The sequence below is a fragment of the Poecilia mexicana genome, unplaced genomic scaffold (genome assembly GCF_051168715.1).
Source record: "Poecilia mexicana isolate PSO_F unplaced genomic scaffold, ASM5116871v1 scaffold_3, whole genome shotgun sequence".
Lineage (NCBI taxonomy): Eukaryota > Metazoa > Chordata > Actinopteri > Cyprinodontiformes > Poeciliidae > Poecilia > Poecilia mexicana.
In genome coordinates this window covers 2631236-2658534 of record NW_028263372.1, presented here as the reverse complement: position 1 = coordinate 2658534, position 27299 = coordinate 2631236, and the positions used below count along the sequence as shown (strand labels likewise).

Sequence of the window (27299 nt, the reverse complement as noted above, 5' to 3'; positions counted from 1 at the left end):
TGAAGAGGCAGTTGCTCAAGGCTATCTTTGAGTGATAGGATCAAAGCTACACTCTGGTGGAAATCCCTTCCAGTTGACCTCCTGAGGATGGTTGATACCCTTTCTCCCTTGGTCCTTCTGACTTCCGGCTGCAACAGCTGGTTGTTGCCTGCAAAAGAGGTTTGGGGCTCTTGAGGAGCTCCCTTTAATCAGTGCTGATTAAGAGGGCTTGTCAGGGTGTGTCATCTTTAAGTGTTTTATGTTTTAGATGTTTTCTTGCTTTAGCCCAGCTGATTTCAATCAATGGGTGATTAACAATGGGCTGAATCAGCTGCACTAAATGGTAAATGGCTTTGCACCTTAATAAATCCAGAGGACCCCAAACCACACTACAGTGACTCACCCATTCAAATTCATACACTGAGTTTGAATGAGTAGTCCAACAGAAGTGAGGCTGCCATGCAACAGCGCCACCAGCAGGCAAGGTGAAGTGTCTTGCCCAAGGACACAATGACAGACACATTCTCATCCTCAAACCCACTTAATAATTCAAATGGTTGAGGAACGTTGGTGACCAACTCCTTTATATGGTACACACAACAAATGGAAAAAAACATTTTTGGTTGTAATTTGAAATTAAAGCTGCAAGCAACCTTATACAGTCCTCGCAGCTCAGCACCACTCTGGCCTTGTGCCGACTATAGAACCTGCAGCACTGCCACCCAATTGCTATCGTGAACAGTCTCATGCCTTCCCTCATGAATGGCTAGAATGGTATTGAATGGTAGCATTTTCTTTCTTTCATTTAGTTCTATTTCTCTATAAATATATTTTTCCTATATCTTCCCTTTCAATAGTGCATCTTCAACTTTCTGGATTGCCAACCCCAATAATAACCTCATCAATTGTGCTGCTGCAGGCTCCGAGGTAAGTCCAAGCCCATCAACCCCATCCCCTATATCTCAGCTACATACCTGTCTCCTTAAATGTAAAATTTTAACTTATGCAGGGTTTTCCCCAGAAAACTTCTTGAGCCCCCGGTGGTCAGGGCGCCAAGGCTGTCCATTTTTTGTATTAAAAGATGTTAAGTAGACAGGAAATGTTAAAATATTACTGAGTAATTATATGTTACTGGAAAACATCGCCAGTGAAATGCTATTTAAACCCACAACTAGTCTTAAAAACAACAAATCAAAAAATAATTTTAAAATTAATATTATTTGCACTTCTGTTTAATTCAAATTAAGTCAGCAGCTCCATAAGGGCCCCAGGGCTTCAGGGGCCCATAAATGCTAATATTTTAACACAGACCACAGATACATAAATGTAACATTTATTTATTGAAAATAGGGTTAGGGTTACCCTAAATGTGTTTTATTGGTTTCAGGATACATAAATTAAAAGATTTGAAATTGCTTAACATTGAGATGTAAGTTTTAAAGGAGCTGACAAGTTTACTTTGAAAATCTTCAAAGAACAATATTTATTTGTTTTGTTACCATAGCAACAACCTGATGCTATGAATTTAATGATTGAGTTTGACCTTTGTTCACAAATACAAATTAGTAAACTGCAATTATAACTGCATTTTAGGTTGGCCAATTAAACTAGTCCCCCTCTCCCAGATTAAATCCAACACAGAAGCTGTTAGAGGTGCTAATGGTCTTAGCATGAAAAGGGGCCCCTAAGTCAAATTCTGCTCCAGGCCTCATGCAGCCTTGGACCGGCCCTGCATGGTGAGTTAAATCCATTGTACTGCACAGAGATGGACAACAAACGGGAGATTTAATTCAATGCTGCTAATGTGGCTTTAGTAGCTCTTCCATTTCATGTCTGTTGAGTTTTTATTAAGAGCCACAGAAACTGTTCTGGTTGCTGGAGTTTATGGGATGAGAATTTCAGATCTCTGCGCGCATTAACTCTAAGTGGACAACGCATTTGGTATGGTTTGCTGCTTACTGTAACCGGAAAAATAATATTAATAATAATAATAAAATAATATGAAACCAGCTTGGTAAGTGACTATGTGGCGGCGCGAAAGCTCCTCACCGGGCTGAATCTGCATGATGAGGTTAGCGCTGGTTGGTTAACTACTAACGCTCCGACCAATCAGGAACACAGATATAAACTTTACAGGGAAGACAGAGCCACGCTGGGCAGCATGTTGAGATGTAAAGGCCTCATATAATTGTTTGTTCACAAAGATAAATCATTCTCACTGTTACCTGAACGTACGTCTGAAAGCGTGACTACAAGTTATTCCTGTGGTTCACATAGAGCTGCACAACCAGAGCTAACGCTGGGTTTGAACTCTTACCATGAGTTCACCAAAGAAACATAATTCCTCAGTAAGTTGATATAAATATCCATACAGGTCAACCTGTGTCCAGTTTGAGTGAAAGGAGGCGCACGCGATCCCGCTGAGGTAAAGCAGCGGCAGCGCGCGAGGCAAAGCGCAGAGGCGCCAGCTGTTATTGGTCAGTGCGCTGCCGGTGCCATAAACCTACCTTTTAGGAATAAATCTGCTCCTCTAGTGAAATGCTCAGAGCAACAGAGACGCTTGTAATCCGGTGTTCTGACTATCAGTGCTACCTCGTCAGATTTTCCTACCGTAGCATGGATAGATAGCTAAGTCTATCTGTCAGTGCTACACGTTCAAACTGGTACCTTCATGTTTAAAAACCAAAAACTAGCGGGTTGTGTTAATATTAAATACATTGGATGACATTATTTGAATGACGGAACTGAATTGGAAGCTTGGAGTTAAGCTTAGCTTAGCACTGGAACAATTTATATACACGACGAAACCACAAGATCAGTTCCTTCATCTGAATATCCTACCCATTTAAAATAAAAAGCTATAGATGTATGCACTAAAACAGTTGAAACACTGGGAGCCTTTAAATCTCAACTTAAAACCCAGCTGTTTAGAGTTCCTTATGGCTAAATTAGGATTAGAGTGTGGGTTTTGATCTCTTCGATGTTTTTGATGTTTTTATCTTTTTAAAACATTTTTATCTATTTATTAATTTCTTTTAAATGGCGTTTTAACTAAAACTCTGAGGTTTAAGAATCCTTGTCAAATGGCGTTTTGACAAAAAATCTGTAAATTCCGTCCTGTCAGGCGACAGGGCCTGGATAATACCCAGGGTTTCCTCCAGTGTATTATAAGCCTGTCGGCCCGCCATGCTTTACTAGCTCCGCCGCCAGGCTAAGCGTTGCTTGTTTAGTTTCTAGGGGGAAAAAAATATATCTTTTTTTTTTTTTTTTTTTTTTTAAAGCCGGGCTGCAAGCGTCTCTTTTGCTCTTAGGATTTCACTAGCAGAGCAGATTTATCCTTAAGGATAGGTTTGTAATAGACAGGTTTATAGTTTATGCATTTAAACCCGACAGCGCGCGGACCAATCACACAGCTGGTGCCTCTGCGCTTTGCCTCGCGCGCTGCCGCTGCTTTACCTCAGCAGGATCGCGCGCGCCTCCTTTCACTCAAACTGGACTCAAGCTGACCTGTATGTATATTTACATCAACTTACTGTGAGGAATTATGATCCTCTGGAGAACTCTAGGTAAGAGTTTTCGACCCGTCGCGTTAGCTCTGGTTGCGCAGCTCAATGTGAACCGCAGGAATAACTTGTAGCGAATTCAGAGGCGCGTTGTGGAGTGGTGAGAATAATTTATCTTTGTGAACGAACAATTATATGCGGCGTTTACATCTCAACACGCTGCCCAGCGTGTGGCTCTATGTCCGTCTTACCTGTAAAGTTCATGTCTGTGGTCCCGGTTGGCCGGAGTGTTTTTGGATAACGAGCAGCGCTAACCTCATCATGCAGGTTCAGCCTGGTGAGGAGCTTTTGCTCTCTCCTCGGAGTCACGCATCACGCTGATTTTATATTATTTTATTATTTTTTAGTATTATTTTTCGGTTACACGATGCATCAAACCATATCAAATGCGTTGTCTACTTAGAGTTAATACGCGCGGCCGCACGGAGATCTGAGAAACTCGTCCCATAAACTCGACCAACCAGAATAGTTTCTGTGACGCTTATTAAAAACTCAACAGACACGAAATGGAAGAGCTACTAAAGCCACATTAGCAGCATTGAATTAAATCTCCTGTTTGTTGCTCATCTCTGTGTAGTGCAGCAGATTACCTCATCATGCAGGGCCGGTCCAAGGCTGCATGAGGCCTGGAGCAGAATCTGACTTAGGGGCCCCTTTTGTTCCTAAAAATATCAGCACCTCTAACAGCTTCTGTGTTAGATTTAGTGAAATATGGGAGAAGGGAGTAGTTTAATTGGCCAGCCTAAAAAGCAATAATTTATAATCGCAGTTTACTAATTTGTATTTGTAAATTCAAAGATTAAACTCACAGCATCAGATTGTTGCTATGGTAACAAAACAATCTAACTATAAATATTGTTCTTTGAAGTTTTACAAAGTAAACTTGCCAGCTCCTTAAAATCTTGTATTTAAATGTTGAACAATTTAAAATAATTGAATTTATGTATGCCTAAACAATTGAATCAAATTTAACAGCATTGATCATCTCAATAAACAAGTGTTATATTTATGTATCTGTGGTCTGTTTTAAAATATTAGCGTTTATGGGGCCCCTGAAGCTCTTGGGGGCCTGATGGAGCTGCTGACTTAATTTGGATTAAACAGAAGTGCAAATGTGTTGTTTTAATATTAGTTGTGGGTTTAAATAGCATTTCACTGGAGATCTTTTCCCATAAGATATAATTATACAGTAATACTTTTACATTTCCTGTCAACTTAACATCTTTTAATACAAAAACACGGTAGACCGCCTCGACGCCCCGACCACCGGGCTTAGCACTTTTTCTGGGGGAAACCCTGATACCCGTGTTAATCGGACGGCGGAGTCCGGCAACGACAGACGCTTAAATTCTGTAACAAAAGTATGTTTTTATCTTTTTATCTCTTTCTCTTTCTTACTGTTTATTCAATCTCACATGCTGTTCTTATTTTTTTTCTTTAATTATGTAAAGCACCTTGAAATGCCCTGCTGCTGAAATGTGCTATACAAATAAAATTTGATTGATTGATTGACTAATCCTTTTATTAGAATATCCTACCTGTTAAAAATATTTTAAATACAGAGGCGTTTGTAAGAATAAAACAGTATCAGACAGGGGAAACACGTTTTTTATTGGAATTAAATTAAACACAAACACTGTTTAATTTAATTCCAATAAACACAAACAATTTACTGTCAGAATGTCAACAATTTTTTGCGCATTAATACGTTGAATGACAGACTTTATTAAATGCAGGGCAGCCACAATGGCTGCGTTCACACTGCAGCCTGAAGTGACTCAATTCCGATTTTTTTGCCGGGGCCGTTCACACTGCCAGTAAATGCGACCTGTATGTGTTCTGCAGTGTGAACGGGCAAACGACCTGAAAGTGTCCCACATGTGCAGTAGCGTCAGCGTTCTCAGTGTTCTACCAACTTCCATAAAAAGAAGAAGTGCTCAGTGTTTGCGGAAGTAAACATGGAGGCTAACGGTGGAGCTTAGTTTATATATATCAAGTTGTTGTCCAACCGGAGCAGCATATTAACAACTTAATCCCCATATAATCCGTCATGGTTGTTGTTTTTCTTCCCACTTGCGCTCATCAGGACGCAGAATAGTGAGATTTGTTGAGAATCTGTGATGTTCAGTTCGGATGAAGGCGACCTGAACGTTAGGTCACATTTGAATTGGATACATATCGGATATGGGTCACATTCGAAAAAGAATCCGACCTGTGCTGTTCACACTGCCATGAAAAGATCGGATACAGGTCACATTACGTCAAAAAAATCGGAATTGAGTCACTTCAGGCTGCAGTGTGAACATACCCAATGTGTCCACCGAACTGCGCAGGTCACTGTGCTCCTGAAATGATAGGATATGATTCATGTACACTGTGTTCCAAATTATTATGCAAATTGGATTTAAGTGTCAACGATAAAATTTTTTGTTGTGCTATTAAATTCATAGATGGTATTGTGTCACAGGTTCCTTTGAATCACTGTAATTAATTTCAGAGAGCTGGGTTGATTAGTTTGTCTGGTGAGCTCAATTAAAGGAAATCTACTTAAGAAGGATGTTCCACATTATTAAGCAGGCCACAGGTTTCAAGTAATATGGGAAAGAGAAAGGATCTCTCTGCTGATGAGAATCATCAGATAGTGTAGTGCCATATGACAAAGTATGAAAACATGAGATATTTAATGAAAACTAAAGAGATTTGTGGCTGATTCAGAACAAAGATGGGTTTGTGCAGACAAAGGCATAATGAGGAAGGTTTCTGTTAGACATTGATGGGATTAAGAAAGCAGCTGCTAAAATGGCCTTACAAAGCAGCAAACGATTATTTGAAGCTGCTGGTGCCTCTGGAACCTCAAGGTGGAGGATCCTCCAGAGGCTTGCGGTGCATGAACCTACTGTTCAGCCACCCCTAGCCAGTGTTCACAAGCAGAAACGGTCCCAGTGGGCCCAGCCGTACATGAAGATTAATTTTCAAACAGACTTGTTCACTGATGACTGCTGTGCATCCATCTGAACTCCAGATGGACGCAGTAGTGGATTGGTGGTGGATGGTCACCACGTCCCAACATGGCTGTGACATCAGCAAGGAAGTGGTGGAGTCATGTTTTGGCCCAGAATCATGGGGAGAGAGCTGGTCGGCCCCTTCAGAGACCCCGAAGCTGTGACCTCAGCAAAGTCTATGGACTTTCTGACTGATCACTTTCTTTCATGGTTCAAAAAGAAAAGCCGTACCTTCAGTAGCAAAATCATATTCATGCATGACAATGCATGGTGCAAGGAATACCTCTGTGTCATTGGCTGTTATGGGCATAAAAGGGGAGAAACTCATGGTCTGGTCACCATCCTCCTCTGACCTCTGACCTATTGAGAACCTTTGGAGTTTCCTCAAGCAGAACATCTGAGGGTGGGATGCAGTTCATATCAAAACAGCAGCTCTGGGAAGGTATTCTGACATCCTGCAAAGAAATTAAAGCAGAAACTATCCACAAACTCACAAGTTCAGGATGCAAGAATTGTGCAGGTGATATCAAAGAAGGGGTCCTATGTTAACATGTAACTGTCTGTTAAGATGTTTTTGATTGAAATAGATTTTGATTTTAGTACCTGTGACCACTTAATGCTGCACATTCAAAGAATGACCGCTTGCAGTTCTTTATAATCCATAAAATGTTTAGAAAATCTGCTGTGCATAATAATTTGGAACAGTGCATTTTGAGTTTTTTAGTTTTGAAAAAAATACTGTTCTCATTGGGAGCTTTCAGTAAAATTTCATTTATACTGTAATAGTTAATGACTTGAAAATTATACTGACCATCATTTGCATTGACTATTTAAGAAAATCTGAGAAAATATCACTTGCTTAAGTGATATTTTGTGATATTGGAACAGGGTGTACACCAATATTACACCGCCATTACACAGCTTCAATCTCACATAGTATTTCTACCAACATCTATTTAGCAAGGTTTAGTAATAAAGAGTGTTATTAAACTAAAATATTTTCAAGTATAACAATAACTTGTTTAACAACATTGCAGACGGCAAACTTAAAGCCATTTATAAATATATTTGCAAGCTGCCTATCATGTAAACTAAAACCATGAAGTGATACAGCAGCTTAATGAAAGCCAGGTATAAAATGAATTAAATAAAACTTACTAAAATATGCGATGAAATAAAACACATGAAACAAAACTTCCACAGGTAGGACATATTTATAAGAAATCTGCTGAGTAAGCAGAATGTGACGTAGCATCGATATGCGCATGTGCATTACCACAAGGTAGGACGGATTTACGGGTAGCAGATAAACAGAACACCGGCTTAAAAACAAAAAAAAAATTTTTTTCTTTTTAAATAATTATTTTCCTAAAAACTTAAACAAGCAACGCTTAGCCTCGAGGGGGGGCTAGTAAAGCATGGCGGGCCGCCCGGCTTATAATACACTGGGGGAAACCCTGTTATGTATACCTCACAGAAACAAGTTGTCTGTGCTGTTGATTGTGATTTCTGTTAAATATAGAATAACCTTAACAGCATTTTTTTTTCCTTTCTAAATTTGCAACCTTAGGAAACAGGTTTCTGGTTTATTTTCCATCATGTACCCACTGGTGCTTCAGAGGGTCTTTACTCTCCTGGACACACTGAACACACACCCATGGGACAGTTTACCAACAACAGAGCCCACTCCAACTACAGGGTAAGCCAGAAGGATAGACTATTGTGGGGAACAGTGATGTTAAAACTTCAATTAAATTCAAACCGGAAAATTTGCATTTCCTGTGAAAATGCAGTGTGAATGCTGTTTGCTGAATGCTTTTGTTGAAAAGTGAAAATGTGTTTGAAGGCAACTGAAGAGGACTTGCAGAAATGTAAGAAATGGGCAGAAGCACCAGACACCTACAGTAACATAATTTATGCTGAGTTAAAAACCCCATGCAAAAGCCAATATTAGCTAAAAAGTTGAAAATTATATTATAATTTTCAATTCTGCCACAGCTCTGAAACTGGATTGTTAGTAAAGTGAAAACATGAGTGAGGAGAATCAGGCTGTTGTGCTCAGAAGCAAATTTCGCTTTAAAAAACACTGTGATGGAGCTTTGATTAAAACCGAGGTAGTATGCTTATTGCAATGATGAATGTTCCTTCCACCGAAGCACAACCAGTTTATAGTTAATTAATAACAATTTGAAGCAAAATGACTTATTCTACTGCCCTAAATTTAAACAACCAGGAAAACTGAGATGTTTGGTTGAGACAATAAAAGATTCTTTAGCATTTTTGTGTGTGTTGTCTCATGAAAATTTTGCTTTAATTCCATTTCTTTTTCTATGTAATCATAAGAAATCATAGTCAGGCAGAAAGAGTGTCATGAAACAGGAACAGCAGGCTTCCTGAAAAAAGAGTAAGTTTCCAGCTTGCAGATTTATAATAATAGTTTAAATTATTCCTTATTTCAAACGTAGAAGTTTTAAAGAATGAAGTCTAAACATTTTGAGTAATTGGTTAAAACCGAAAGCAAAATACTTATATTAATCTTGTTGTACTTGTAAGAATAAACAACTGTAACTTTGGTATCAAATAATTAGAAAAATGGATTGTTCTTGGTTTCTTTTCAGAAAAACGTCTCTAATAACTTACATTAAGATTATAATAAGAGTAACTAATAAGTTATGGTCATAATATTATATATGAATGCTAAATCCAAGAACCTTTTTTAGTTCACAGTGTCAGCATTAGGGAAAGATAGACCAGATTATTGATTTTACTTATTTGATTATTTCTGCTACTGATTTAAGCTGTACTGACCCTTGCAAAACTGCCTTACTAATAAAATAATTAGTATTAAGAAAATCTAAAAGATGTTGTGGACATTCAGTTAATGAGTCACCTTAAAGTTCTTTGATGGTTGTAAAATAGCTATGAAGTTTGATTCTGGGAGGAGAAGGTGGAAAATGTTTTATAGGTTGCTTTTAGCCAAAACTGAAACAGCACCCTTGGGACTCGCCCGAGTCACTAAAACCTACCTGGTTCAGTAACAAGTGCAAGTTGTAATAAGAGAAAGAGCGACCGTTAACAGGTGTGCTCTGTGAAACTAGCTGATTCTGGGCTGCTCAGTCTGGCTACTTCACAGGGTGAAGAAGGTGAGACATCTGGATGGAGGTCGTCAGAAACCAGGCTAGTCTTTCTCGCGCCCAGCTTAAACAGAGTTTACTTCAGTTCTGGACAGGGTAAATCTTGGCAGATTTAGGAAACTCAATTCAACCGTTAGATGGAGAGCTGGGAGCAACATCTCCCTCCTCTGAGAAGGGGAAGTAGAGAGAGAGAGAGAAGGGGGGCAGGGGGAGTGCAGCAATAATATATATATACTCCACTCAGTTAGTGACTTATTTCTATTTTAAGCCAAAAGCATATTATGATATTGTTACCAACACCCATCATAGCAGATATCAGGATATGAATTTTATGCCATAATGCACATCCTCACTACCGGCTCATTTATTGAGTTACAGGATAAGGAGGAGGATGAATTTTTCAAGGATAAACTGCTTGAAAACATGTTTTCTAAAGTGTCTTTTGCTAAGCAAGACAATGGAAATAACTCTTTCAAAGAGATCATCAGTTGAAAAGACCTTAAAATATTCAAACCCTTGCTGATGATCAAGTCCAAAGTATTTTGGCTGTTTAACATCTTCAGTCAAACCATAATTTTTAAGTGTGGTTTTAGTGCCAAGGACCTGACAATGAAATGTGGCATTGGGGATGGTGTGAGTTGGATTCCACTCCTGACAGCTCAGTCATATATCAGTGAAGTCCAAGAGAGGGGAGCAGAGGCGCAAAAAGTGGGTATGCAGCGTATGCAACGCATAGGGGCGCAGCACCAGAGGGGGCGCCAAAACCCCGTCTGGAGGGGGCGACGCACCGATTATGTTTTCCCATACACTTCAGCGCCTCACGCTCCTTCACCTCTCGCACATAACGAGGTAAATGTAGCGATTTTTACACTTCACATATCATCGCCTCGGGGGAGGGGGGGGTTGGTCAGCGTCGCTCCTTCACCCTGACGTTCCTTCCCTGGGGGGGGGGGGGGATTTATGTTTTCGCATCCACCTGAATAATGTGTAGTTGCACCACTGGAGGGGAGGTAGGAGGTAGCAGAGAGGTGGGTGGTGTCTGGGAGAAAAGGCATTTGCTCTTTTGGAGTCTGAGGAGTTTCCACCTCAATTATATAATATTATTATTTAGAACACTTGTTTTGAGTTGTCTCTCCTTTGATTTCCATCCATATCGCTGCAGGCTGCAGCTAACATGCAGAATGTCAACTTATCTGATGTTTACTTTCTTGTCATCTCTTGTACATGGCAGAAACACCTGGTGTCTGAAAAAAATATTTGTCAATAATTACAGCCCAAATTTATTAAGACAAAAAACTTAAAAATATGTAAAAAGATGCATTGGGCATGGCAGTGGTGCAGAGGTAAAGCGTAAGCCATGTATGAGGACCTTGGTCCTCAATGTGGCCATCATGGGTTCAAGTCTCCGTCTGATGTCCTTTGCCGCATGTCTTCCCCCTGTCTCACAACCTGCTTTCCTGTCTAACAGCTGTCAAATAAAGGCTGCTAGAGCAGATAAAGCAATTTTAAAAAGATGTTTACATTCCCAGAAAATGCTGAAGTTGGTGATACAGTTCACTGAACTGGCAGCACATGGATCTTAAGAAGTCTGAAGAATCTCTCATCTCCACCGCAAGCTGGTGTTAGAGGTCCACCAAAAAACACCTTGATATTGAACATTAAACTTTGTTCAGCAAGTAAAAAAATGCATTGGTAGCTCTTGGGGCATTTTATGCTGGTGTGCTCTGATTTAGGAGGGGTGCAGGGAGAATTCTGCTGGTGGACGGATAGCTCCACAGGAAGGGGTTAGTTGAACTCAGCCTGTGTGTCCTATGTTGTCTCAGAGCTGTCAAAATTTTAGGGTTGGGGAAGGTTTTCTTCTAGGGTGGGTGCTGGATGTTATACTGGGGGTTGGGTTTGTGGGTCTTTATGGTTTTAAGGGGTTGGGTTGCTGGCCCCAATGCCAGTTGGTTTTCAGGGCTTTGTGCCTGTTCATGATGTTGCTGCTGCCACCTTCCCTTAGATGGATGTATTGGTACCTTCCTCCTCTGGTGGGTCTCCGGAAACGGGGGTCTATTGGGGTCAGTGAAGGAGCTGAGTGAAGGAGTGGCCTTCCCATCCCCAACCACTACTCAATCTCATCATCAGTTATGCATGGCCTTGGGGTGCAGGCGCCACTGTGGTGCATGCAGGGGTGAAAATAGTTTTAAATTCTTGGGGATACAATGACAAAAAAAAAAATATATATATATATATAGCTTCTTTTGTGCTTTGGAGTTTCTGTGTTGATTAATTTTTTGGCAAAGCGATAAAAGCTGGTAGCTCTTGAATTGCTACAAAATAAAGCTGTATTTCTCTCAGCCCACTGGATGCAATGTTGACACCTTGAGATGCCATGAGACCTAAATCCTGAACATCATGGCATGGAGAGCATCCCAGTTTTCCATGTCTGGCATATAACCATTCATTTTAGCTTTTAAACTGGTTCTACTGATCCTGTGTCCAGACAGACGGATAATCAGTAGCCCAGCATCATGACCTGTTTGTTCTGAAGATCCTGCAGCTTCCACTTCATCTTCCTAACATGGCTCCTCCTCACCCATCATGTTATGACTCTCATACTGACAGGAGGAACCACAGAGCTGTTAGGCTAAAGCTCATCTTCTGAAGTTGGGATATTTTTCCTCCAACAGGTTCCAGATGTTGGACTGGATTTTATTTCACTGTCATTTGTGAATGTTAGCTTCTCATTTTCAACAGTGGAGCTATAAAGGTTGAAATAGGTTCATTTTGGAGAAAATCTCATCATGAATATTTCCACTAAATAAGAGGCAAAAAAAAATTGTTTGATAAAGGAAAAGCCTCTCAGACTCTGAGCCCGACAGCACCAAACTACTTTTTTATATTAGACAATTAATTTAATTTCACATAATTATCGCGGTAGAAGCCATTTGTTAAATACTTAATGAAACATATTTACTGTGTTTGGTGTTTGTTGTAAATGACGTTTTACTCACAAAGAACGAGGTAATTAGTCCAAGTTTGTCGTTTATTGAACGTTCAGAAACTACAGCAGCTGTGATGAGCCACAGCAAAGGTAAAGAAAGGTAAAATAACTGAACAGGTGATCAACTCTAAACCACTCGCACATTTTTACTCTCCGTCTCTCTCTGGCATTTAAGCACAGCCGTTGCCATGGCAACCTCTTGCGCTCCACAAGCCGACCAGAGATTACGTTAAAAACATAGCATTCAGTCGTTACGTTATCAGGTTTTCAGGCTCTATATTTATTTTGTGATCATTAATAATCCTCCCTGAACACAGCGGTGGTTGATTAGTTCATTTTAAACTCCTGCTCTGCTCGTTATTTTGGTAATGGAACCGAAACGCACAGAATTGCGCAACAACTTGTTGAAACAAGAATTACTGTGATTATTATTGTTGTTGGGTCATTAATTTGAACACGTCTTGTTGATTTTTGTTGTTGTTCTTTAATAAAGTTAGGAACGTTTTAAGCCAATCAGAGGAGGACCTGCTGGTCTCAGCCTCCTGGCAGCGTTCAGTTTGTCTCCTAATGCCGAGATCAACTCAAAACCTTCCACGATCCACGTATTGCAGCCCTGCTCTAGTAAAACAGGAACAGTTCAGAAACAATATGAAATGGGAAAAAAGTTATTTATTAATTGATTAAGTTGTGCTTTAGATTGTTCTCAAAAAACTAATCAGTCACAGCTGATTAGTGGGTGAACTCACGGCTGCACAGTGAACCCGTTGATTTTCTACAGCAGACAGCCGCTCCCCTCTCTTATTTAGCTTATTTAGCCTAAAAGACTTAGTGGGGGTACTGCATATCCCCACTAAGTCTTTTAGGGGTACGTAGTACCCTACCGTACCCCCTTACTTTCACCCCTGGGTGCATGGAGGATCCTTCATCTCTATGGTCCTGTGGCCCCCGGTCCCAGTTTCACTATACTATATGGGGGAATGTCTGTGCTAGCCACGCCCCCATCCACTCCATTCTCTCTGTATAACAACATGCATCAACAACATATTTAAGTGGGCAGAAGAAGCTGTTGGGTCTTTTCTCACCCCTGGTTCTCTCTTTGCCATTTGAGGATGGAACCGAGAGGAGGAATGGGCCATCTTGTTGGAGTCTGGGCTGTGGGGGGTGGGGCTTCAGGCATTAAGGTGCAGATTCCAGCGGTCTGGTTCTCTGGGATCATTGAAGTTGTTGGATCATGACTTCTGATCATGATGCCATACCTGCCTGAGGGGGTCACCCGACAATGATAGGGGTGTGCTGTATGGGAAAGGTGTACTGCCAGCATACTTAGATGCCACCAGGTCTGTGGTGTGGGGTTGATTGGGTGCCCGGTCTTTGGTGGACTCTATCAGCCTTCCTCTGTTGCTTCTCCCTGGGCCTGCACCACCCAGTGGTTCTTGGTGTCTTAGACATGGGTATGTGCCAGCTCATCCTGGCAGCTGCTTGCTGGAGCCCAGATGATCTGGCTTTTGTCAGGCCTCCGTTCGAGGTGTGGTGTGACCTTGGGCCTCTGTGTCCATGACTGGATCTAGACACAAAATTGCAGAGCATGTGGTCTGGTCGCTGCATCTCCCTTCGGGCAGTTTTGGGGCTCAGTGTGTGGGGGCTTACTGGGTGTATATTGCTTTTATCTTCCTTGTGACATCCTCATGTCCTGGAGGACAGGTCTGTGGATCCCCACACCCACTACTGAACATGGAGGAATGTGCAACAGATTTAAATTCAATTTAAATAACTTTGTCTCCAAGGGGCATTTTCAAGGAACATGAGTACTACAAACTGACTCAAAAGTGATAGCTCAGACAACATAATTCATAAAATTCACACTTGCTAATATAAAAATGTATGTAGATATGTAGATAGTAAGAGGTACAGTGTGATTCATGATTGCGTACAGTGTGAAGTAATTATGTAGCTTATATGCAGCATTGTAGCTAGGGTTCACATTTGGGTTGGGATGATCAAGCTGCAAACCTGTGTGTACCAGGCAAAGAGAGGTGATCTGCACTGGCTGCGAGTTGTAAATAATTTTGTTAGTCAAATTCCATTTAAAGCGTAAATAGAATAATACATTTTTACTTTCTTTCTGCAGGCTACATGCACAGTACAGTGGGAGCTGATGCATATGATATCGACTTCTCAATTCTACATGGAAAAATCTTATCAAAATATTTATATTTACTTACTTACAAAATGCTAATTTCAGACTTAATGCTAATTTTAAACTTCTTGATATACAATATATAGTCTGAATATAGAAAAATATGAAAAAAAAAATTTATAATTTCAAATACTTTCAGAATAAAGCCTATATTTTACTTTAGTTTAAGTGGTAATAATATGCACAAACTTACATATCAGCTTTGTGTGTAAAAGGTATACACAGAGCTTATAAAAGTAATTTAAATATTGTAGCTATAATCATAATCATTTATTCTTACCATTTTTCATACCTAAAATATATTTTGATTTTTTTTTTTTTTTTTTTTTTTTAGGCTGGAATGATCCTTGATAATGGAGTGAAGACTACAGAGGCCAATGACAAGGACAAGAGACCCTTTCTGTCTCTAATTGGAGCCAGGTTAGGTTCACCTAACAGTCTTCCTTTTCAGCAAACTGTGGATGTAACTTAGTATAATTAAATATTTCTATTTATTTCCTATGTAAGTTTCATGTGTGGCCACATGTATGGCAATGACTACACATTTTTTGATCACACTTTCCTGTTAATAATTTCAGTACATGTTGGCAAAGAATAAATGACACCTCTTCCAACAGTGTGGTACATACCTACGCCACTAATTTCAACAGAGACGAGTATTAGTTTTTACAACATCCAATGCCATGGATTAACTAATGAATAGTCAAAATTAATAGACTTATTATATCCCTGTTAAACGTAACCTACATGCTGAGTGAGATTTTTAAACATCATTTTCTTTTATTTCTTTTTTTTATTTTTTAATGGGATACTTAGAGTCTATGACATGCTGAGATGCTATTGATTACAATTATCTCCAAATTCACAACAAAAAAAACTCAGTTCAATATCCACATAAACAAAGCGATACAAACAAATTACACATAAAGGCCTTTCAGTTTACTTTGCTTTCCCACAATTTAGTCTTATACATCTCTGTCCATGAAAGTTACCCTTACAAGCAAAACAATCTATCAATTCTACCAACTCATTAAGTGGATTTAGTTCTTAAATCTGCAGTATGTAAGTTTTTAAAAATGTTTTTACAGGGATGGAGTCAAGACCAATTCTTCCAAGACAAAGACCAATATCACACTTTGCAAGTCCAAGACCCAACGTTGCGAGACCAAATATGTAGAACGTCGATAAATATTTCAACGTTCTAAAAATATATGTAGCTGGTCTAACTTTTTATTGACAAAAGCTAGACCAAATGTGAACACACAGATACACTCTTTTAAATCAAAGCACCAAATGCCTTCTGGTGCTTAAATATTCACATGCAACAAGATTTTGTGGTCATTAGCAATAATAGAGTATTTTTTAGATGATGAGATGCAGTTGCGATCTCATCACTGTTGCTTTTATTTAACATTTAGTTTGTTGTGCTTCTGCAGGTGAAGATAAAAGAAAGTAAGTTTTCGTAATTTTGACAAAGACAGAAGAGTCTCAAACAAGCCTTGACCCAATTTGTTGACCAAGACCAAGGCGTAACAATGCAAGACCAAACTCAAGACCAGAAAAAAAAAAAAACAGGTCAAGACTGGTTTCAAGCCCTCCATCCCTGTTTTTTTTCATTACATATTTATTTATACTGTCTCTCTGCTATGACAGTATGGTATGACACAGATCATTTATGAAAAAAACATGGCCCTCCAACTTATGCCAGTGCTACTATTTCCATCTGCAGAAATGTACTGCTCTCAGTCAAAAACAATTAATCAGAGCCAAGAGGAAAGTCCTAGCACTGGTACAGTCATATGGTCAATGTACTAATGGCATACAAGCAACTTACCCCTAGAAGAAAACTGTTTATCTACCATCAACAGTGCCTATGCTAACTAGCTAGAGCATTCAAGACACCCTCTATTGAAGGAAACTAGCTGTAGAGTACCAAAGAGCAAGGGAGAGGGTGTGAGCAAAGTGTACACGAGAGTGCTTGACAGCACTAAAACCCTCCTCCTGGCTGTGATTGGTGGCTTTAGTGCAGCTGTTTATCATACTGCCATCGAGGAGATATTAAAAGAAGTGTAAAGTCAAAGACAAAAAGACTGATGGGCTGTTAGAAGTACCAATTCATCTACATACTAAGTAGAATGTCTCCTCTTCTACCCGGTTTTGCTGTGATTGTTTGTAAAAGCTCTAAGTAGAATTGAATTAGTAATCTCATATTGCTCAAAGTCCTGTGTGATGACAATAAATCCATCCATCCATTGTCTTCCGGTTATCTGGGAAGCGGCCTAAGCAAGGAGACCCACACTTCTCTCTCCTCAGTCATTTGAGCCAGCTCCCCAGGGAAAATCCAAGGTGTTTCCAGACCAGCTGAGAAACATAAACCCCTACAGCGTGTCCTGGGTCTTCCTCTGGGTACCTGGAACCCCTCACCAGGGACTGTCAAGGAGGCATCCCAACCAGATACTTGAGCCTCCTCAACTGGCTTCTCTTGACATAGAAAAGCAGCATTTCTACTCTGAGTCCCTCCAGATGACAATAAGTTAAATAAAATCTAATCTATGAATTTTAGCTACAAAGCTTGCTGTTTTCAATGGACCCCAACAGTAGCATTAGCACCAAGCTCATGTCTTCTCTGGGTAAGCTAAGAGCTCTGTTTGCAAGGAATGCAAATGGGCTTGATACACGGGGAGTGATCAACAACCATGAAAGACAAAGATTTTCCACCACTCTGGGTGAAACCAACAAATGGGATGTGATAACGACAACCTTCTGTGCTGCGTTGCTTTGCCATGTGTACCATCAACATGTACGAGCTCGTAATCTCACATGCATAAGGAAATGAATGGGGAGAGTACTTACAGCACTTTAAAGAAAGGAAGCAGGCTGGTTACTAGAATGTACCAAGGGAAAAATGGTCTTTATTTGCATGCCTTCACTCACAAAGTATCGTTAGGTCACATGAGGTGGGGAAGTCCTTATTAAAGATCATTGTAGTGCTCCTCTTCAGTCTGGGCTTCAATAAACAGGCAATAATTATACACAAAGAGACAGATGTCAGTATTATTAGTAGAAGGCAGAGGATGCAACTTGTAACAAGGGTCAAAGTCCAGATGTCATAAATATAGTAGATCTCTATCATGGGCAAGGCAAGACAGCAATAATACTGGGACTTAAAGTCAGAAACTAGTGGAGGGAACATAGCAGGAAAAGTTATGATTCTGACAAGACAGCATGACTTACAATGACAATCTAAATGATCACACTGTGCTACTTTGGAACATTGCATAGGTATAGCCCACACCAGGATGCAGACCTCTTCAAACCCAGAGTTCCTGCAATCGTCAGTCATTTTATAGCCTACAAAAACCAGGATCATGGAGCCTGGCTGAGAGGAGGAGATGTGTGGCTTGATGGCTGCCAGTGAGTACAATACATGAAAATTCTAATTATTATTCTGACCAAACGAATGCATGTTTGTCCGAAGTAATTATACAAAAGATGTATTTAAATCAATATACGAGCGTACATATACATACGCTTAATGTATCTGTGTTACATAGTGGTCTATGTAACACATAGTGGTCTATGTAACACATAGTGGTCTATGTAACACATAGTGGTCTATGTAACACATAGTGGTCTATGTAACACATAGTGGCCTATGTAACACATAGTGGCCTATGTAACACATAGTGGCCTATGTAACACATAGTGGCCTATGTAACACATAGTGGCCTATGTAACACATAGTGGCCTATGTAACACATAGTGGTCTATGTAACACATAGTGGTCTATGTAACACATAGTGGCCTATGTAACACATAGTGGTCTATGTAACACATAGTGGCCTATGTAACACATAGTGGCCTATGTAACACATAGTGGTCTATGTAACACATAGTGGCCTATGTAACACATAGTGGTCTATGTAACACATAGTGGCCTATGTAACACATAGTGGCCTATGTAACACATAGTGGCCTATGTAACACATAGTGGCCTATGTAATACATAGTGGCCTATGTAACACATAGTGGCCTATGTAATACATAGTGGCCTATGTAACACATAGTGGTCTATGTAACACATACCACTACAAGAGTTCTTTCCTCCCAACAGTCATCACCATCTTCAATTACTCTTTGAAGAATCTGAATTAATGAACTACAACATAAAATTTTCCTTTGAGCTTAATAAAATACTTTTGAATTGAATTAGAATTTTTTTATATATATTATATATTTTTTGGTTACCATTAGAGGTGTGCTGATCGATCAGCCCCTGATTATAATCGGCCGATTTCCGTGAAAAAGTGTATGATTGGTGATTGCCGATCACTGTCTCTTGTTGCCGATCACCAAACCGATCAACTGTATCTCACTTCACAGCCTGCATGTGCAGCTCATCTCCTCTTTCCTTCTTTCCTTCGCACTGCGCAAATGCGCAGCAACGAATCCTAAGCGATGTCGTGTGGAACTATAATGCTCTGAGAGTGAATGGGGAAGTTTGCGCATTGCGTGCATTTAAAAAACAAACACTTGATAGAGTTTGACTATATCGAGGCTCACTGCAGGAAAAAAAGACATTCGGAGAGATCAGATAGTAGGTAAAGCAGCGCACAGCTACCAACACTCACCAGGAAGAGCATGACGGTCAGAAAAACTACACGAAAAGTGGCATTTTTCATCCTGTACACTGACTCCGTGAGCTCGTGACCGACAGCTACCAACAGCTAGCGGGGAAGCGCATTGTCACTCATGGGAGTCAAAAACTGTCGATTGCAGAGTCACATAAGTTGGGCTGGCGGGAGTCGTTAACAACTCTACTTAGCATACGAATAGCCTAGCATATGCAAAGGCGCTTCTGCAGACCAGGGCCGTGCAGAAACCACTAAAGGGGCAGGTGCTTAAAAAAACAAAAAGGGCACATCTAACCTCCTTCTATTACAGAATATTAACAAAGCCACACAGCTTTCAGAGTTTAGTAAACAATGATAAATTACAGAATTGTGAGATAGGGTAACCTAGCCCTAACCCTACATAGAACATACAACTATATGTTGTAAGATATTTTATTAATAATTTCTTTCTGCAGGTCTATTTTGTTATAGGAAAGTATTGCAATATTCAAACCCGCAATTTAGCAAGAAATTGTAAATCAGAGTTGGACCACCAGACATATTTTGTCTTTACAGAATTACACTATTAAAAATATAAACAAGGGCACAATGCAACCTTTTAGTGGACTGTAATCTATAAAAAAGAGCTGCCTGTTTGCTACACCTGCAGTGGAGATGAAGATGGTCCATTCAGGAAATCAGAGCTGCATCAAACTTTAACGTGGAACTGCAGAAAAAAGAAAAAAACAAATATTGAATTGTTGATGCATGTCACCATGAGAAAAGCCTACTGAGTTTAGCTTAAAAAATCTTTTTTAAATTAAAATCACACAATTTTGTCTCATGAAGTGAATTTTTTTTTTGCAAAAACAAACTTATTTGCTCTTGTCATAAATCTTTTCTTGCTATTCTAAGTTTTTGTTTGTGACTCAAAGTTTTGCTTGTGATTCTCACATGATGTCATGGGCAGGGCCTAAAATCACAACAAAAGATTTCTGATGTGTGCAAATAAAAGTTTGTTTGGCAAATAACTTTTTAAGTTCACGAGACAAAAATGAGTTATTTAATTTAAAAATAAGTTTTTTAAAAACAAAACTTTTTGTTTTAAAAAAATAAATCATAAATGATTTATTTTTTAAAGAGTTTTTAAAAAATAAATCATTACAATTCCAAAAGTTTTGATTACAATCTTATTTAACTTCATACTCTGTGAACCAGACCTTAAACTTACTTAAAGTCTGGATTGGGTTTTTTCCCCTTCATTAATGACACACTTTTATTACATACATTATATCTATTATGGTAATTCAGGGCGAGTTATATTTAATTCTAAATGAATATCCTTGTTGGACTTTTATTTAAGTGCTATTCTCCTTCAAGATACATTTACCTAACGCTAGAATAAATGCAATATACATTATGCAGCAAAGGAAATTAGAAGATCGGACATATATCCATTATGGAGATGATAAGTTTTGGACGGGCGATGTGCCCCTACTGCATAAGCGATACTGAAGAATGACTGCCATCATTAACGATACAGGGAAGAAGCTTTTTAGTTGTCTTGCTTTGCTAGCAAAGTCGTTAACTAGCAGCTAGCTAATAGCACAACAACAGCCTAATGTCTGTATGATAAAAATACTGAATCGATAGATAGGAACAGTTTTTCCTCACCTGGCTGTCTCCTCCCACTCAGTAGTTCTTCAGAGAAAGGCAGACGTAGAGGCCTGTCAGTGTCTGTTGTATTGAAGCAGAAACGATACAACGTTCAACGTTTTCCGTCATCTGACAAGTAGCAAGTCTACTCCACTTTATTCATCAAAACGTTTTTTTTTTGTTTTTTTTAATTCACCAAAAACTGTTCTGTTTCCTAGAACGTTCTCTACATTGAGCACCAGTTAGCCGCCTTATCTCACTGTGTGAGAGGTAATTGCGTCATGTGTCATGGGCAAAAGATCAAAGGTAACAAGGTGACCGGCTTATTATGTTGTACAAAAAAACTCCAACAAAAAAACAAATAATTTTACTACATGTTATTATGTTTCAGAAGAGGGCTTAGGAAATAATAATACCAAAAAAAATAAATAAATTTGACCAAAAGGGCACTTGGGGGCAAGGAGCAAAAGGGGTAGGTGTTCAAGCACCCATAACCCCCTCACCCCCCCTGCACTAGCCTGGGTACCACCAAAAATCTGCAAAAAGAAAAGTAAAGTCCAGATCTCACTGGGAGCATCTTTCTTTCCCCTCGGTGCCGTCCTCTCGCACCGGTGGCATTTCCTGGGTGCAAGCTCCGATCCAGTTTCTAAAGCGCATGATCTGCGGTGCTGGGGCGAACTTTGATTGCCGTTTTATGTCTTTTCTTTGATTTGTTACTTGTTTTAAACATTCAATCAAGTCAAATCTACCGCTGCACAGATCTGACAGTGTGGGTCTTCCTCTCTGGTTGCGCCGCCGCACGCCCCTTTTTATTAACTAATTTCAACCACACCTAAAACCAGCATGATACTGCCCAAAATCAGTTTGAAAAAGTGGAAATTAGGAATAATTTTAACAATGACATAACAGCAACTGCTCTACAAAACAGTTTGATATTTGGAAAGGGGATGAGACCCTGACCAAATCTCCCGGCCGGAACTGTGCACCCCTATTCCGGGCATTGTAGTATTTGGCTTGTCGGGTTTGACTTATCCCAACTTTCCGTTTGACTTCTTCCTTCATCTCATTGTGTCGCTCCAACAATTTGTATACGGTTTGCTGAGGTAATGGTGGTTTGGCTATCATCCTCCCCAATGGCCCTTGAAGTTCTGCAGAGGCTTTCCCTGAGGTTTCATGTTGAGCACCATTGATGGCAAAACGGAACTCCCAAATATGTTGGTCCCATAGATTGTGATGCTGTCCAACAAATGAGGCTATCATTGTTTTGATAGTTCTGTTAGTTCGTTCAGTCAAGTTAGATTGGGGATGATAGCTGGTTGTAAAATGGTGTTTTACCCCCCATGCAGAGGAAAACTGGACATCTCTTGACTGGTAAACTGGGGCCCACGATCTGACACCAGGCTTTGTGGAACTCCAAAGCGAGTAAATATCTCCTCCCAGAGAATAGTGATGAGCTTCTGTGTCTTCCTGACTCTTACAGGAAACATTTCCACCCACTTTGTGAAGTAGTCGATCACCACAAAAGGAAGACATTTCCTTTTTTACTGAGTGGAAAAGGTCCCATTAAGTCCACCCCAAGTTTTGCTCAGGGTTCAGTCAGAGGTGTTGGTTGCAGAAAACCAGCTGGAGCTCAATTGTCTGGTTTGTTCTTCTGACAATCTGCAGTTCTTTACATGAGTCCACACATCCTTACGGACTGACGGCCACCATGCAACCTCCAACAGCCGGAGAAGTGTCTTTAGCCTGCCCAGATGTCCACTCAATGGACGATCAAGGAAGTACTGGAGAAACTGAGGAACTAAAGACTTGGGAACCACCAGCTGATATTTCATGCCATCTTTAAGTGGGATTTTCCTATGCCAGAGATTGTGAACTTTATAGAAGAGGATCCTCTCAGGTCTCTGGTATCTCGGATCTTGAACCATATTCATGAGGTCTGAGTCTTTTTCCTGAGCTTCCTTGATTTCTGCTAATGATAGGGGTAAGCCTAACAAGGTTTTAGCAAAATTCAGGGCTACATTTGCCGGTCCAGCCGGGTCAGTAGGCATTGCTCGGACAGCGCATCAGGAACTACATTTTGCATTTCTTTTCTATATCATACTTCAAAATTGAAATCTTGCAACCTCAGCACCCAGTGTGTTAACCTAGAACTGGTTCTGGGGCAATTAAATGCCCAGGTTATGGCAGCATGGTCGGTGTAAATGGTGAACTTTGTACCCTCTACAAAATGTCTCCACTTTTCTACAGCCCAAACAACCACCAAACATTCCTTCTCAGAGATGGAGTAGTTGTGCTCTGCTCCTTTCAATGATCTTGAAGCAAAAGCAATAACTTTTTCTCCATCAGGGGTAGGTTGGACCAGGACGGCCCCCAGACCAACATCACTGGCATCTGTATGAATTTTGAATGGTAACTCGAAATCTGGCTGCCCCATTATGGGTGCATCCTTTCAACAATTAATGGAGAAGGTTTTAGGAGAGCTACTGGGCAAGATCTGCCAAAACCTTCTTCAGCATCATGAACACATGTTGGCAGTCCACTGTCCACTCCCACCTTGCATCTTTTTTTGAACAGCTGATAAAGAGGTGTAGCTATGTCTGCGAAATGTGAGATGAACTCTGTCTTACTGATGTCCGGCTTCCATCTTAGACACAGTGTTTGATACTCAAAGTCTCTCAGACATTGCTCTGGCAACTGGACCATGTCTTTTAACTTCTCTTCTACTTCTGAAAGATAGTCTGGAGGTAGAAAGGCAGCACAAAAGGCATTCTTAAATTCAAGCCAGTTTTGAAGAAGAAACGGTCAGGTGGGAGGTTGATGCCGTGAAGTCTACCATCCCACTGTTTGTTGATGGCATGACTGAAACCGTTCCTGGATTGATGTAGGCAATAGTTTGATCCTTCCTTTGAGGGTGTGAAGGTCCAAGGCTTCCTTGTGGTAGTCTTTGTACAGGTAGGGCTAAAGGTGGAGAAGATGTTTCAGGGAAAGTAGGCCTCATGGTAGAAGAGATGATCAGATGGCACAGGGAAACTTGGTCTGACACTATCAAAGGAATGAATAGCTGTAGAGAGTCTAGCCCGCTACAACCTCTCTATTTCAGCCTTCCACTTTTTATCTCATTGCAGCAATCTACTACTTTAGCTTCAAATTCTTTAAAGGCTGTGTTCATGCATTGCTCCATGGCCTCGACATTTCTATCTATACATGTCCTGATGTATTGCTCCCTATTCAAAGCACAGAGGCCCAGAAATCTTCTTCCAATGACATAATCCTAACCCCCATGTTGGTTAAATCATTCCTATTATCATTAATGTCTGACAGAGTGAGATATTTTTCCTTGTCTTCTTCTCTTTCTTCAACTTCATTATCTTTCTTATTTAATGTTTAATGTTTTTATCTTTATTTTTTTATCTATTTTTTTTTCTTCCTCTTTTTTACTGTTTATTCAGTGTTACATGACTCTGTGTTTAGTTTTTTATGATGTGGCCGGAGAGGTGCGTACCGTTATGGGTGCTGTCCCCCCTTCTTGGAAGTGTGAAGGGGTGCGTGTGTCGTCCCCCCCTGGTTGAAAAGGGGTGCAAGTTTTAATGTTTTTATCTTTATTTTTTATTTATTTATATTTTTTAACTGTTTATTCAATGTTTCATGACTCTGTGTTTCTGTTTTTAATGTTGTAAAGCACTTTGAAATGCCTTGCTGCTGAAATGTGCTATACAAATAAAATTTGATTGATTGATTTGATTGATCTGATACATAAGGGGAGCTAAATGATTTTTTTACCCTTTTATACAGCTAAAAGTTAGTTTGGTATGAAGTGGAGCTAATGTGCCAATAAAGATCAAGTTAAGGACAAACATATGTCATATATAAAAAAATAAAAAAGGGCTTATGCTACATTTGAAAAATTAAAAGACTAATGGAACTAAAATGTCCTTTTTAAAAGAATCTATGAATGTTGTGACTTTATAGACCAAAAATATTAAAAGAAATTTATCAGGAACTCTACATCAGGTTTCTTTTCCTCTAGTCTGAGAAGAAAACAATTGTTTAAAAATCATAATATCTCTGAAGAAAATAAGAACCAAATAACTTTCTATTTCACTCCCAAAAAAAAGATATTAATTTCATGATTATGTATAAAGTTTTCCCTTTCTGCAAAAGAAATTCAAATTAAATAATGATTCCTGTGTGTTTTTTGACTGAGATTTTGAGATAATACACCTTTTGTCAATTGTGACTTCATTAATGTTTTAGAAAGATATTTTCAAAAGTGGATATTACACAAGAAATCTATATTATGGTGTAATCCTCTGGCTTACACAAATACTGTTATCTAAAAAATAACCTCCATCTTTAAAGTGGAATAATTTTATTTAAGAGAGTGTTTAAATGTTGCAACAAAAGAAGAAAAACAATCTTTATACTAACATGTATAGAGATTTCAAATCTTTATACATTTAAAATTTCAAATCCTAATTTAAGATCTGAAATTTGTCTTGCATTTGTAACATTTTGTTTGACTTTCTTCAGTTAGTTTACGTTTTGAGTAGTGAATTGTTGGTAACACACTTTGCCAAATTTAGTAAAAATGCGGACTTCACGGAAATAGGACCCAAAATGGGTGGGGCGAAGGTTGGGTGTGGTAATGTGGGAGGGACACACTATGACCTCTGACCCTTCAACATGAACGTGCATTTGAAGGACACAAGGAGGAACAAGGGTGGGAGTGCGAGTATTGGGACAGGGCCCTGTCTCTTCTCCTTCCTTGCTGGTTTCTCCCGCTACTTCCTGTTCTGCCTCGTGTTCTCCTTGAATCGCCTTGCTGTTTTTCCACTTGGATTCATGGCTTGTGTTCTGCCCCGGCCCCTTGTGGATTTTTTAAAAAGTTTTTTGTTAATCATCTTCATTAAATCTACACCATCTACTGAACACCTCTGCTGCTCTGCGTTTGGGTCCTCTTTAACCAACACATTATGACAATTATATTTTGTTTGAGATGTAAATAATTTAGTTTTTACTTCTGCCTACTCCTCTTTAACTGTTTTGCATATCTGGTTTATTTTGTTGTGTAATCATACAATTACAATCCAAAAAGTCCTTTCCTTTTTAAACTTACAATAAAGCTATTGAGCTTATGTCCAATTTGTTCATCTTACTAACTTTGTCGTTTCTTTAGATTTGCTGACAATGGCATTGGTCTCACTCTTGCAAGGTAAGACTTTCAATATATTCTATCATTCTTTCTCTCCCTTTGCTTTCTTTATGCGCTGAGGAATGGAGGTAGTTAATACAGTATTAAAGTTTCTAAATAGAATGGTCACATCGGTTGGAATAGGTCTGAATGCTCAGTTGACTTTCCAAATCAGAGAGATACACACTTTACATAAAGTGCTGTCTAACCTGGGGATTTGGTCTGGGGAAAGGTGCAAAGGTGTTCTATTTTTTTTCTGTTGCTTTCTTTTAATACCAGCAATCACTATAGCAACTATAGCTGAGTAGAATAATTTAACATTACAGTAAATATTATAACCATTAACATAAACAAAAAATATTGAACAGTCATTTAAGAAGTACTTAAGTACTTTAAAAAGTACTTAAGTACGTTTTTTGTCTCAGGATAGTGAACTGCTTTGCGCAGCAAGGCAGTTCATTAACATTAACACAAACAGCACTTAACTGCCCCCACTAGTGCACTGCCTTGCGTAGCCTTTTTTCATCAAAACTGACTAGGTGTCTCATAAAGACAGAAATCCTTCTCCACCTTTCTGTCTCACACACAGGGCAGTTAGCAGAGGCTTAATCGCTATAGCAACAGAACACAGAGAAGGCAGAACTGCTGGTTTGGACTACAAAGACTGTAGTTCTAAACATGGCGGAACACTTTAATACAGAGGGCAGAGCAGGAGGTCAGAACTACAACATGGTGGAACACTCAGTTATTATAGAGGAGGGCTGAGCTGGGATTTAGAACTATTTGCTGTTTTGGGCATTATATAGTTGGATTAAACCAATCACTGTTACACATTGGATTAATGTGGCCATTTAAAATGAAGCTTACTGAAAATTTCAAAATAAAAGCTTTGACAATTTTTACATCAGGTTATTACTCTTGTGGGCTTTATGTGACTGGTTTAAACAAACCACTGTTACACATTGAATTAGAGTGGTC

At 39.5% G+C, this 27299-nt stretch overlaps 1 protein-coding gene across 1 annotated transcript in view; it reads left to right on the top strand.

Annotated features, from left to right (window-relative positions):
- Positions 1-27299, top strand: part of cemip (cell migration inducing hyaluronidase 1) — a 274166-nt gene that overhangs the window by 207964 nt on the left and 38903 nt on the right. The window contains exons 15-19 of the mRNA XM_088004044.1: positions 837-906; positions 8115-8243; positions 15196-15281; positions 18144-18275; positions 26307-26342. Of these exons, the coding sequence (XP_087860170.1) occupies positions 837-906; positions 8115-8243; positions 15196-15281; positions 18144-18275; positions 26307-26342 (453 nt within the window). The remainder of the gene's footprint in view (positions 1-836; positions 907-8114; positions 8244-15195; positions 15282-18143; positions 18276-26306; positions 26343-27299) is intronic.